This window comes from Bombus impatiens, unplaced genomic scaffold (assembly GCF_000188095.3).
Source record: "Bombus impatiens unplaced genomic scaffold, BIMP_2.2 scf_0064, whole genome shotgun sequence".
Classification (NCBI taxonomy): Eukaryota; Metazoa; Arthropoda; class Insecta; order Hymenoptera; family Apidae; genus Bombus; species Bombus impatiens.
The window spans coordinates 441561-456103 of NT_176483.1; the positions used below are offsets into that span (position 1 = coordinate 441561).

The 14543-nt window shown below is 39.7% G+C and overlaps 1 protein-coding gene across 2 annotated transcripts in view; it reads right to left on the reverse strand.

Moving 5' to 3' along the window:
* LOC100742853 (protein bric-a-brac 1-like) overlaps window positions 1-14543 on the reverse strand; it is a 110524-nt gene that overhangs the window by 66978 nt on the left and 29003 nt on the right. Inside the window, exons 2-3 of one of the 2 annotated variants that reach the window (XM_012394003.3) lie at window positions 5849-6845; window positions 3887-3979 (exon numbers count right to left, since the gene is read on the reverse strand). In XM_012394003.3, coding sequence (XP_012249426.1) covers window positions 3887-3979; window positions 5849-6820 — 1065 coding nt within the window. In that variant the 5' untranslated portion in view covers window positions 6821-6845. The remainder of the gene's footprint in view (window positions 1-3886; window positions 3980-5848; window positions 6846-14543) is intronic. The other variant, XM_012394005.3, reaches the window with a different exon arrangement.

The following is a 14543-nucleotide window of genomic DNA, read 5'->3' on the forward strand; positions in this document are numbered from 1 at the left end:
GCTCGATCGTACCTGCGGTGGGGTAGTGGGCCTCTGGCGGCAGGTGCATACCGGGTTCGAGACCCAGCTGAGCCTGCAGCTGCAGGTGGGCCGCCTGCTCACGGTACTTGAGCGACTCGAGGCTGTGCGAGAGGATGTGCCGCGCCAGCTTGCTCTGGTGGAGGAACGAGGCACCGCAGTACATGCACGCAAACATCCGCTCATCCACACCCATCAACTCCTGCAACCAAACAAACAAGAACATCAACTTCTTGTCTTCCCTTTAGCTCGTCCGTAACACCCCCACAGAGTAATAATGCTTCTCGCTCTCCGCTTTCGCTTTCGCTTTCGCTTACGCTTACGCTCTTGCTCTCCCCCACTCTTTCACTCTCACTCTCTTACTCTTTTCCCTTTTTTCTTTCTTTTCTTTTTTTTTTTTTTTTTTTTTTTTTTTTTTTTTTTTTACATCTACCTATCTATTTATCTATTCATCTATTTTGTTTGCAAAAAAAAGTTCCCGTTTTCATTTCCTCTTTTTACTTTGAAGTGTTTTTTTTTTTTTTTTTTTTTTTTTTTTTTAATCTATTTAATCATCTATACATCTACCTATCTATTTATCTATTCATCTATTTTGTTTGCAAAAAAAAGTTCCCGTTTTCATTTCCTCTTTTTACTTTGAAGTGATCGTTTCAAGCAGAGAACAGATATCTCGTTCCGTCTTTCTCTTTCCCTCCGTCACTTATGATACGTGGACGCTATATGCACGTTCCCGCTACTTCGCCGCGACAAATCGCTCGTTTCGACGCTACTCGACTCACAGCGTACACAGATACACATATATCGTATATATACATATATGTATGTACGAGCCGCGACTCGCCGGGCTTCAATCGGCGCACGTTCGAAAAAACTCGTGTCTCACTTTCTATCTTTTCTCTTTTTTCCACGCTCTTTCTCTCTCTCTCTTTCTCTCTCTATTCTCTTTCTTTCTCTCTCTCTCTCTCACACACATTCTCTCCGTTTTTTTCCCGTTGCCTCTTGCGTGTTCTCTTTGCTCTCTCAACTTTTAACTATTTCTGCTTGACTGTATTCTCTCTATCGCCACTAGACCGTTGGTTAAGATATAGAAAAAAAAATGTAGTAGAGAAAAAAAATAAATAAAGAAAGAACAGGCAAGGCTTGTCTTCGCGAGACCACTACTTTGTAAGAAGCGCGTTTTTGGCATGACCGGATGTTACGCGTGTACGCGAGGTTCTCCTCTGTCTTTCCTTCCTCCTCTGTATCATCATGATCATCAACCCCTCTCGTTTTTCTTTTCGGTGGAAAAAAAGAAGTCCCTGAAGGCCTGACGAGAAAATGATAACTCTCGACGGCATGTAAGACGGTAGCACAAGAAGTTGACGCTCATTTTTGTTTGGCACGACGCGCACCCCAGAGATATCATATGTATAATGACATAAGGAAACTGTCTGATTTGTGTGTGTAAAAACAACGTATAAGGAACGTGTTTTATATATACACACGTATATGGGGATTTTTATACGTGTCTATATATGTATAGACGCGTATATGTGTCGTATCTGGGATAGTGGGTGACACATGTACGGGCCAACTGGCAACCCCCACAGCCTCGCTCAAGAACAACAACAGCCCACCCGTCACCCCTCGTCCCTCCTCCGATTTTTCTGTTCTTTTTTTTCATTTTCTTTTTGCGTATCTCTTTTTATCTTTATATTTTCCAAAAATCTTTTTGCTTATACACGATCATTGGTAGTAACCGGGGCCAAGATGGCCACTGCGGCGTAAAAAGGGCTCGCCGCAGCAAAAGGCATTGCACTCAATCCAAAAAAACGACAAATCGAAATACAAATATTACAAAGTAACAAATGGTAATATAATGAATGTCAATATAATTTGTATATGTATAAACGATAGATATATATATGTATACATATATATGTATATCGAACGTGAGAATATATATATGTAACTTGCACATAATATCAGTACATGTATGTAACGATATATATGTATTGCGTAATATATATGTCGTGTATATATATGTATATACATATATATATATATATAAAAATGTAGTAAAAAACAACCATGGCCAAAAACGAAGGTCAACTTCTTGACAGTGAGCTAGCAAGACAGGCTGGCAGGATGGGACGAACAGGAAGAACGTAGTACGTGTTACGCGCCGGTTTTCCTTCGATTTCCAGAGGAAGAAAGAAACGTCCGAAGGTACCGTCACGGATCACGATTTTATCAACGTGATTCGTTTCAGCCCGTCGAACCGTGGAAATCCAATTGGAAGGCAGGATTCACGATTCCAAGGACCATCGGGATGGGGGCAGGTTTCACGGTTTCCAAAGGATCATATGGGTTATTACTCGACTTTCTTTTTCCGTTTTCACGAGAACAGAGAAGAGGCAGGAAAAGTTAGAGCAAGAAGACGAAGAGATACAAGAAGATCGATGGAAAAACAGCGCGCTAAGGAATCGACAGACGCACGAAAATAGCGAAAAGAGAGAGGTTGGACAATCGCGTAAATGGATTAGTTAGAAAAGAACGAGAGGAGCGAGAGAAACAGAGGAATGAAAGAGAAAGACAGACAGAAGACAGGACGTATGCACGGAGCATGGAGAAGTGAATTAGTTTGGAAAAGAAGATAATACGTTCGTCAAAGATAGACGAGCATGCACGATTGATCTCCTTCTGCGCAGCGCGTCTCGACGAAGATCTTTCTTACGGGGCACTTAAGCTAGAACGATCGGCAAGCGGCTAGGTCCAATTTGTCATTACGCTTGTCTCTTTAGCGAGTCTGTTCTTTTCTTTTTTTCTTTTTTCTTTTTTTCTTTCTTACTTTAAACGTCCTATCACGTCTATGCAAGATTCTCAAAAAAGGGAACACGAGATATCGTATATGCGTAAAGTCGGGTGTATCGTAACGTAAACCTCGAATCTCAAGTCAACGAAGGATGTACGTGTGTACTTCTGAACTGTTCTTCTCGTGAACGTCGATCGAATTCGAGCTCGATCAGGATCGAACTTTGCGCTCTGGTCAATGAACCGTTAACACTGTCACGTGATGCATCCTTGGAAATCACTAACACAAATACAAAAGTCCCATCGTACTTCAAAGGGGGGGGGGGATGAACGGTTTTTTCTTTGTATCGTATTCTTTTTTTCTTTTTTTTTTTTTTTCGTTATCGAACATCTCCGATCACACTCTACTCTCGGTCAGGACGACTAGCGACTCTGTTAATGACACGATCACTTTCAAAATTAGCGGGGAGAGCAGCAAACAGCAAAGCACTTGGGCACGCATGCAATAGACCCACATGCAAGTGAACTCGAAATATAATGTATGTCTGTCTATCTATCGGCGATGGATAGATAGGCAAACAAAAAATAGATATAAATAGATAGATAGATAAAATGGATCATGTTGAAACGTTGTTCGAGCTAATCGAACGACAAATTCGTCATTGCCCGAACGATCTTACGGACTCTTGTCAACACCAGTGGTGTCGTTAACGAGTAGCACGTAAACGAACGATTCGTCGTAATCTTCGTACGACACAAGATTCATCGAGATCCAACAAATTGTAGACGTTTCTATTTCTCTATTTTTTCTTTTATACTTTATTACTAATGTCTTAATATATTTTTCTTTCTTTTTATTTTTTTTTTTTTTTTTTGAAAGATTCGCATCAGCTCATCCACAATCCAATGGTAATGCCGTCGTGTGTATGCGATTGCAGATGAGTCGAGCGCGACCGGCGATACACAACCGGCGATAACCGTAATCGATATATAAATGCAGAGTAAAGAGAAAGTACGAGAATAAAAAGTAGTCAATAAATTGGAATATATAGTACGGAGAAAGAGGGAAACTCACCGGATCTGGTGGGAGTCTGTAATCCGTGGATATTTCGCTGCTCGCACTGCGCTCTTCGGTCGACCTTTCCCAGTCCATCTCTTTTTTTAACGACTGCAAACGAACATCGGGTTCACGTCAAAGTAATAATTGGATAGCTGTCGATGCTATTGGGAAAAGTATGAACTGGCTTGCCTGGGCCAACCGCGCCCCAAATCATTAGCATTTATGTATTGTACTACGTTCTAGAAGAAGCCCGAATACGATTAACTTGATTAATTATTCCAGACAGATAGACGATATTATGTAAACGGGACAAAGTTGTTCGATTGGAAAGCAAGCGGTTAAAAGTGTTTGTATGTAACTCTTGGCTACATTACTTAACGCGGAATAGAAATAACATGTAAGTTAAAAATGTAACGACCGATGTACAGTAGAACCTGCAGTATACGTATACGTCGTTCAAAAACTATATCGATCAAACGTATGAATTAAAAAATGCAAAATATTATTTTTATCCATACTTCTTACGAGAAATAATTTCATGGAAGTAAATCATTGATTCTTGAGATACTGGATACTAAGCATCTCGGAGGTAATTGAAAATTGCGAAATTTACGAAAAGAGAAGTTAATTTGTTTGACTTCAGAATGTTTTACACGTATCGCTATCTACTGGATTTTCATTGCTTATTGCTTCGCATGCTAATCAATAACATTCAAAAATACAAAATTTATGGTTTAAAATTTCACGAGTGTCTGTCGTATGAAATAACGTCGAATTTTTAATTCTGAATTCCACTTCTAAATTCGATGATGTTTAATTTGGATCCAGCGTTCAAGTCGGTATCATATACATATCGTAAATGTGCGTGATGTAGACGGTGGACGTGTTAATACACAGTGTGTAATAGCATCAAAGAGGCAACGTATGATACTAACTTTTGAAACGAAACGCAAGATACTTCAAAAGATGGGAAATGGTCAGAGTGACGCAAAGTCGCAAAAATGTATTACGTTGAAAGCATTCTCATTCCGTAGCACTTATATATACTATATAAGGTATATGATACTAGAAAAAGAAGTTTTACACAGTTTCAGATACAATTTAACGCGTCAAAAGGTTACCACGATTCAGCAACAGAAAGAACAAAAGTCCTACAAGTAATTAATAAAACATAGATAATTAATAGATTTTATTACACATTCTAGCGACACCGATACTGTACCTTTCGATGTATAGAATAATCTCTATAAGGAAAGATAAATATCTCGTTATATAAAAATTCTTTTATCTGACCGACGATGCTTTGTTCGGAAACTGAAGGTTCTACTATACACGTTGTAGAATGTCTGAAAATTAAACGTCTAATGCTTCTACTTAGCGTTATGCAGCTTTCGTGTTAAAAATTTGTTAACAAAATCGATTGCTCCGATCTCGTTTATTTGTAAAATTTGTTGCCAACGAATATTTTCAAATACAACCTCGCACGCGTTGTTTCTTGCGCAATGATACACATTTTCAGTGATGGAATAGAATACACGCACAACGATAAAATATAAAAATGTATCAGACATACAAAATTACAAGTATTACAGTCGAAAGAAAAGACTTCTGCAAATACTTCATAATTTCAAATCTATCCACAAAATTTTCCATTTTAAACGAAGAATGATTTGCAGGTAACAAGGATATAATAACTCGTTGTTTGATAAAATATTAAATATTCCTCAGCGATCTACTACTTTCAGAATCTACACGAATTAAATATCTCTGTGGTCTTCGTATATTTCATAAACCATTAACGTTTTATATTTCTCTTTTTAACACATTCGCTGCGTCTCGATCATAATAGTCGTTCATAGTAACGTGAATATTCCATCAGTTGGTCTCTTTCGCGGCAAATACGTTAAACATTCTGCTCGAATCTTTCAATCCACAGATATGCTATACAGATATAAAGAGAATAAAAATTGTACTCACAAGTGGAACTTGTTGGACCGGGGGTAACCCCGACGGACCCGCGAGAGGCTCTGTACTGTGCGGGGACGGAAGCCGGCTCTGTGGTAAGTTCAACGGTAGCACGCCAGGCGTGCTTCCTGTATTGTTACTTAGACTCATATCCGACGGTCCACTGTGCACCGAGATCGGACTAAGGGAACCCCTCGTTTCTTCTAAACTTGCGGCATCTTCGGAATCCCTCCTAGGTCGATCAAGGGCCAAAGGTCCTGGACAAGGGCTACCGGGTCCGGTGGGCGATGCCGGACAATCCGTCATGTCTACCGCCTCGGTCGACTCGCTGGTGGGTGGTTGGGCTACGTTTTGTTGGGGTTGCTCGCATTCTTTCACTCCTGCCGATGGCAAACCCGTGCCACCGGATGTATTTCCTTCCCTGTCTCTCTCCTTATTGCTCGCTTCCTTTATACTTTCACGTTCACGGTGATGTTCTCGCGATGTCTCGCGTTGTATACCCTCGGATGTGCTCGTGTGTTGTTGTTGTTGCTGCTGTTGTTGTTGCGGTTGCTGCTGCTGTTGTTGCTGTTGTTGCTGCTGCTGCTGTTGTTGCTCGTCCCTCGACGCTACCGCCGCGTTGATGTTCGTCATATCCGCTAGACCCTTCACCTTAAGGCTCTCCGCTGTCTTTAGGAGGGCCGATAGCTGGCAGTACTCGACGTTTACTTCGCCCTTGTACATGAAGTCGACGAGGGTACGTAGCTCGGCGAAACGTACGTCCTTTAGGATGACTATGGGGTGGCGGTTCGGGTGGTCGAGGAATAGGGCCTGGAAATAGCTGGAGCACGCGGAGAGGACTACCTTGTGGGCACGTATCGAAGGTCCCTCCGTGCACGCCAGTGTCACGTCCACCAGCGACTCCGACTCCAGCAGTTGACTGAACACACCCAGCAAGTTGCTCTGATGATTGTTCCACCTCAGGCAGTAATGCTCACTTCCCATGTCTGAACTGCACCCCGCAACCCTGCTGCAGAAGAAACATTTGTACCGGTCCGTGCGTTAACTCCTCGGCTCTTGTTGCGTTCATCTTGAACGTTTCTTTCTCTCTTTCGTTTTTTTTTTCGCTGTTCTTTTTCATCCCTCGTTTCTACTCTTTCTCTCTTTTCATATTTTCTATGCGTGTTTCTTTCATATTTTTTTTTTCTTTCCCTCATTTTACGCGTCGCTCGCGTGCTCATTGTCGGCCGCGCTTGTTCACTGCTTCGTTGTTGAAGTTTCCGGGGTTAGTTGCTCGCGCGACACCCGTGTGCTTTCATTCGCATTGGGAACTGCGCGTTCATCAGAGAGAGGTTTCGATCGCTCGGTTAAAAGGAAAGGGAACTGGGCGATCGGCGAAGCTTGGGATAAATTGTACGGTCCGGGTTAATTAGTTAGTCGATCAACATCCACATGTTCTGCTTTTGCGTAGCATTATCGCGTTAAATCCAATATTGATACTTCTGAGTTACGCGAATACTATTGTTTGACTCAGGTGATTTAAGTTGAAGCTATTTTATTTCCTATATATTCTACGTTGTACGCGATAAACGCTATTAAAACGAGGTATCGTTCGAACAAATAAGTCAACCCGAGTGATCGCGAGTCACCTACGATTCAACGATACCAAACTAGTTGAACAGTATCGATAATTTTACGCAATCGCGTAGAGTTAGTTTTTACGTTCCACATAGTCAATTAAGTTCTAATACTTGATTAATTAAAATAGTTCAAAGTAAACGTTAAATTAGAACATCTTGGATATCGTTTAACGAAGATGCAAACGGTACTTTGCAAGTTTCGTACCAGGAACGCAAAGAAGTTGATACGTTGGCGCTCGTGCTTGTGAAAATCAAGCTCGAGCATTGGTGAGTTTCGCGCGATGGTCGACTATAAAACACCCTTCTCGAGGCACCAATCTCTTGGCGAAGTACAAAAACGACTTTGTTCCAAACTCAATTATACCAACTACGCAAACGTGCTTGCAAATTATGAAAACGTTGCGTGAAAAATCCTTACAAATTGTTATAAGAAAAAACGTCAGAAAATTTCTATTTGAGAAATCTGAATGTTGAACGTGTTTGTTGCATTATAAAAAATACTCGAACGCAAATGACAGTTGCTGTTTTACCCCTTCCTACGACTCGTCCAACACTCCTGCTCGTACATCCACCTGCCAAACTAACCCAAAATTCCATCCACTGATTGCCGATGTGTACACTGCGGGTTTACGACACGATGTTATTACGGAGGGCACAGAGCAGATGCGCGATTTCGCAGCTACGAAGTAATATCCAAGCTTCGACCTCTGGCTTCGTAAACAAAAAAGATGAAAAACGATACATCCAAAATATTTCTAAAAAAAGTAACTTTTGTGCCAAAATATTTCTTCCATCGCATCGATGACAATCGTTTATTCCGTATGCGCGTATCGTATATTTAAAAAAAATGAACGATATCGTTATATACTTTCTCCTTTACAAACGTTGTTTCGTCCACCGCTGTATAATGTTAAACATACATTACGACCGTTTCTTCGGTGCAAAAGATTAACTGGAGTCACAAATACGTTTAAAAAATTGAAGTTAATTTATCGACTAAATTCTTACATCGTTAGTCATCGATAGCCAACATAGCGCCATTAGCAACCCAACTATCGGTCACCAATGACCCTCGCGATATCCAATTTATTCATCTTCTTCGTCCGTGGAAACATAGAGGATCTGCGTGAAAAATGTAAATTTTATTCCCAATTGCCGAACTTCAAAGCGATCCTAACGTTCGTTAGCCATTCGCATAGTCGCTGATAAAACACCTGTGATCGTGCCAAAACGATCAGACACCGTTACGCAACACGGCCGATCGTTCCTCCGCCGGTAAATCACGATTTCCTCGCGAAAAAGTACCGTGGACGTCTAAATTGGAATTCCCTGTCCGCATGGTGGAAAAGCGCGTGTAGTCGCGGCACCGTCGCTATCGCAATTTCCTGCGGCATAAATCAGCGTCCGCGGAAGCGCGAAGTACGCGCAGTCGTTCGTTCGTTGGTCGGAGAGGCGTCGCGGGATTTATTCGAACGCGGCGCGCGTTTCTTAACTACGCGCGGTCATCGTTTAATTCTGGCCACGGAACACGCATCCGCGAAAGATGCACGACCGATATCGGCTGACGATACCGCGCGCTCTTATCTTTCGTTATTTCTTGAACGATCGTGAGGCAGTCAGTTTGCTATTTATTCGCTGGCATGTCCAAAGTTTCGTTGAGTTCGTTAAGTTATACGCGTATGCATATGTATGAGTATATGTATGATTCATGAAAGCATTCAGACACTTGTAGAAACTTTTTATAACACTTATGAAATGTAAAATCTTTTATTTTATGGAATACATTATCCGCGCTGCACGAAACATCTGGTGAAATTTAAAAGAAACTCGCGAATGAATGACTGTCAAAGGTGACTCCGGTGAATACGGAGAATTATTTATATAATGGATAGTCGACTGTTCAAATATACTTTTGCGATTTTCAGATTTCTTTCAAACTTCGTCTATACGATCATGATAATTCGTGTTACGGTGCTAATGAAATTTCAAAATGTTACCCATTACACGTATAACATGTTCAAATACTTTGGCGAGCCATCGTACACGTTATTTGTATTTAGGCGATACGGAACCGCTTTACCAACGTGAATCTGCTATTTACCGTGATATTCCATTCATCGGAACGAAATATTAGCTGCTGTCCGATCAACGGAACTGGTGTTAATCGAATCCGCTTATCGGAACGTGAACTTGTACTATAACGATGAAAAATTACAATCACATAGTCAGGAGAATCGGTAAACTCTAATTATATGATCTATTTACCCGTCGATAAGTTTAAACAAACTGAGCTTCAGATATGTCTTGGAATTTCTTTAACTATTCGCATGACTCGTGTGTTGATCAGATTATCGTTTACCATCAATTTCTATAATCAATTAACAGAGAGTGAACTTTAATTCTTCCAAATACAAATACAATACAGCTTATTTTCAACAGAAAATAAGAGAGATATAGATAAGAAAATTACAATTATGCCCGAGTGATTGGAAATCTGACCGACGAGATAACGCGTCTTCTTCGTTCAACGAAATAAACTGGAAAGGTTTCAAAATCAAACCGTACATCCGACAGTTAAATTATTTTAAGTCTACCTTGAATTTAGGCAACATAACTAATCTGAACGAGACTTAGAACGCGTGAACACGGTACACGCACGTGTCACAGCCATGTGCACTTACACGTATGTAATTATCCGCGCCACGAAGCCCGCGTGGACGCGCGTGTTCGCGTGATATATCGGCGGATGGATATGCGCGCGCGATGGCGTGTGCTAGCACCGAGCGATGCTCGCGTGATTCCTCTGGAACCTCTGATAACGCGGCACAACCTCTACGTGATAATACACGGAACGGTGTATCGTAATAACAAAAGAAAAAGAAAAAAGAAAATAATATTTTAACGCGTGACAAAATTACCGTGGGATTACCGGTCGTTCGACGTTTGAATAATACGCCGAGAAATGCCTAACGCTTGCGCGTTACTCGACAACAGCCTTGTTATTTGGGCAATGAAACTTTTAATTAAACCGATTTACCAAGCTGCCTTGTATCGCTAGATTATGGAAAACAGCGGCAAGACGTTCATCATCACTGTGATTTTGGAATCGCAACAGAATTTCGATTATCTGAACTTGGTTCACCGCAGCGAAATCTTAGCGCATGATTAATCGATTAAAGATCAAGTGGGTCGACGAGAAGACCGTACCGATCGCCTTCGTAAATTTAAAAATCGACGAGGGAAACGATGCGAGGAATACTTTTTTTTTTCATTTACTGCCAGATTTATAACGACTGCTCTGTGAATAAGCTTGTGGAAATTAATCGGTTGTTCTCTTTCAGAGATCGAGCAATAGTGGCGCATCCAAGTAAGAAAGTTGGGAAAATTGAGAAGGATCGAGTACCTGATATTTCACGAAAGAAATATTAAGCGAATTTCTGGAATTAGCTTTCATAGTTGCGATATTAAAACGTAGAATTCGATAATGGAATACATCGATTGGAAAGAACGTTGAAACTAAATCATATTTTTTTGATGTTTCGCAGCAAGCTACTCTCGACACCTGTTCGTAATTTCTAGACTTGTTTCAAACTGTCTCGACAGAGTCACGAGAATCGGGTCTCGTTACGGTGCTGGTAAAATTTCAAAATGTTTCGTATATCGTGTAAAGAACAGCCAAAAGAGTTGGAATGCTTTTACGGACAACTATAGGTGCGTGAATAATTTCTAATAAAATTGTAAATAAAATCTAAAATGTTCAACAGGGAACAGATTTCACGCACTCCAACAACATTTGCAAACTCGCTGGCTATGCGTTCGTCCATGAGCCGCGTGAAAAACCGCGTTGAATATTCTTCGCGTGCTCCGGAAACTTCGGCGCGTTTTAATTAGAGCTTGCGGCTAAATTTGCCCGGCGGCTACTTCGCAAACTTTACCCGCGTGAAATCCGCCAGGAATGCTTACTATACACGCGTGTTGAGTGCCATGGAAGGAGAAAAGAAACGATGACGCCGCTAATTTGAGCACCGGCATCGACTGATACTCAAGGGGTGTACGAGCAAGAAAAATGATTTCATTAAAGTTAAACATCGGCTTTTGCGACTCTATCTCTGCCACCGTGCAGGTATCAAGCGTACTACGACTATCACGGTTATCGTCCATCTAAATATAGCAACATGCTGTAATTACATTGATCATTTTCAGACTATAACATTCGCTAGCACCGGAAACCTTCAAAGTTACGATGAATGTACAGCAACAACGTCATCGTTGAATACCGTGTGATTATTTCATCGAGATGCTCCAGCTTGTGTCAGCGACATGGTAAACAGTGAAACGTTACGCTGAATCATTAATAACCTACTTCCGAGTGAATCTTTTTCCGACAGTTTTTATTTAATAAAAAAATAGATGGTCTTTACATAGTTTGATATGTACTTGTTTTTTTAACTTTATTTACTTAACTTTAACTTTATTATCGGTATGGTACGAACCTTTTTACTTCTCGTCTTAGGATTCATTTTAAAGCAACACATATATATATGTGTGTGTGTGTGTATATATATATATATATATATATCTTTAACGTTGGTACATTCAAGTAAAAAAAAGTTATCTTTTATCGATAGACAATAAGTTGTCTTTTGCCAGAAGGTTGGGTAATTATAAAAAATTCATTGCTATTACTCGATTAAATTTATAGTTCGAATTTTGGGGTTGATGATAAATCGAAGTTGTGGGAAAGAGCGTTTTCGAATTCCGTTTAGGGATAGAGTGGATAGCGGTGGTTGGTTAATTATTTTTGCTCCCCTAGTTTGCTAATATGTTGTTCGGAATTAATTATGATGAATACGATAAATTTAGGGCGAGTTTTATGTAATTTAGTGGTAATTAGCAAGTTTTCGATGGCTGAAAGTAATACTTGGTAATGAAGATATTTTGGCAAAATGCAAACGCCCGCGTGTCTTTAAATTTGAAACTAAATGTTAAAATTATTAGCTTTTAATTGAAAGTTACCGATTGCCTGTTTACCGCGTTACTCTTGCATTTTTTAAATAATTAAATTTCTCGAAATTACGAATTTAATTAATACGATCCATAACCGAATATCCTGCGATCAAACGTTACAAAGAATAATAAACCAAAATTTATTAACTATTATTACCAGTTCGGTTTTCATTTAATAACCCGAGCTCTGGATGTATAGGAGTGTTGCGTATGTATTTACACGTTCGTAAAGTTTGTTATGAGAAGGTACCTCTGCTAAACATACTTAATAATAGTTGAAGCAATCGCAAGCATTTATAAGAACTTGCAAACTCTAAATTACGACTGGTTCGTAACGATCCCTAAGCTCCGTAATATTTATACTTATACAACGTTCGGTGTGTATGCGAATAGTGTTTAGACTAAACTTATATGACTACACGAATGTCAAGAATGCTATAATTTATGTTTCTTCGCTAACTTTAGCGAGGAATTAAATATGCGATTACAAAGTTTCTAACGATAGCATTTTGTATGACTTATTATGTTGGTACGATCAAGAAAATAACTCTTCTTAACGAAAATAATTTTCCGCGTGTACCGAATTTTTCTATACTTTAAAATGAAAATTGCACGATACAGTGATACGATGTATAATACGTTTTAAAAATAGTACAGTGCTTCACTTTGTTGCATTTTGTTTTTTATAGAATTTAACATTTGTAATATTTTTTTACATAACGTAACGTTAGATCTATCATGAGTATTCTATAGTTAGTGCGATAAATTCGAGAACAGATCGTTATTTAGTTTACTCTAATTTTTAAGAAACATGGAATATCTGCTGAGACCCAGTCGTGCATATTAGATGAACATTAGAATATTTTTATGGACAAATTTAATTGTCTTTAATTTAACAAATATTACCAAAATCTATTGTACTTCATAAAAATTAGATAGAAATTAGTATATCGACGGGATACGTGTTGTCAGAATTGGTGATTTTATAGAAACACAGCACCCTGTCGATGGCAACCATATCATCACCATGTTGCGCTGTCTTCGCAGCAAGGAGCTACCAAAGAACACGGTTGTAATACCATATAATATCGTCGTATATTTCTTGCAAAAATTAATGCTTCGTGAAACGTGAACTCTACTTGGTATATTTTAACGTCCTTGACATTGTTCGTACACAGGTTTCAATTCTTTTATTTCTTAAACTCTTAATTCATTTTTCATATTGCAGTTTCTGTCGATTTGTATGTTCCCATGTATTTCTTCGTCCCTCGTTTTCTCCTTCTCATTTTCATCAACACGTCCTAAATTATTGTATCAGGAACGTACTCAGCAACGTAAACTTCATTTTCCACAAATTTGCTCAAAAGACACCTGCAACGAAACAAAGACACGCGAGCCGAGAAGTAAGCTGGATGTATAAAAAGCTGTAGCCTTTAATCAGGAGAAGAATATCAGGAACTTGCAGGTTTCTCGCAAATTAAGCGTGCTACGATGCTTCTAGCTGACCTTTGCTTCACGCCCCTCGCTCTATTTCGCAATCTTCCCTTTGCACTTTCTAACGTGCAACTCTTACGAGTCTTATTAAAAAAAGAAGCACACATTTCTCCACACTTTTTACGTTTATACTATCTGTCAGTTTACGCGTTTGTTTGGACCAAATGCGTGAAGAATTATTATTACGTACTTTTGCCAATCTACAACCGTTTGCGACAAATATCGCTTGTAGTTCAACATGCGACGTATCGATTGAAAAAGAAACGAGTGTGTCGTTCTTTTAACAAGACCTTCTCCTCGCCGAAGAATATAATACTTGAAAAGCGCGCGACATTCATCGACGATTTATCCCACGTTTCGATTTTCAAGAAGCATTTCGTTCACAAGAAGACCGAGAAAAACGTAAAATCTTTCCGACGAAGGGAAATCTACTGGTATAGGTAATTTGCAAAATTCCGCTAATAATATCGATTAACTGAATCGTGCGCGAGTATATAACCAGCTTTGCTTGGAAATGGTCGAATTTCGCGGACGAAAGAAGACGAGCGCTTCAAGAGAAGACAAGACAAGGAAATTTTCGAAACCAA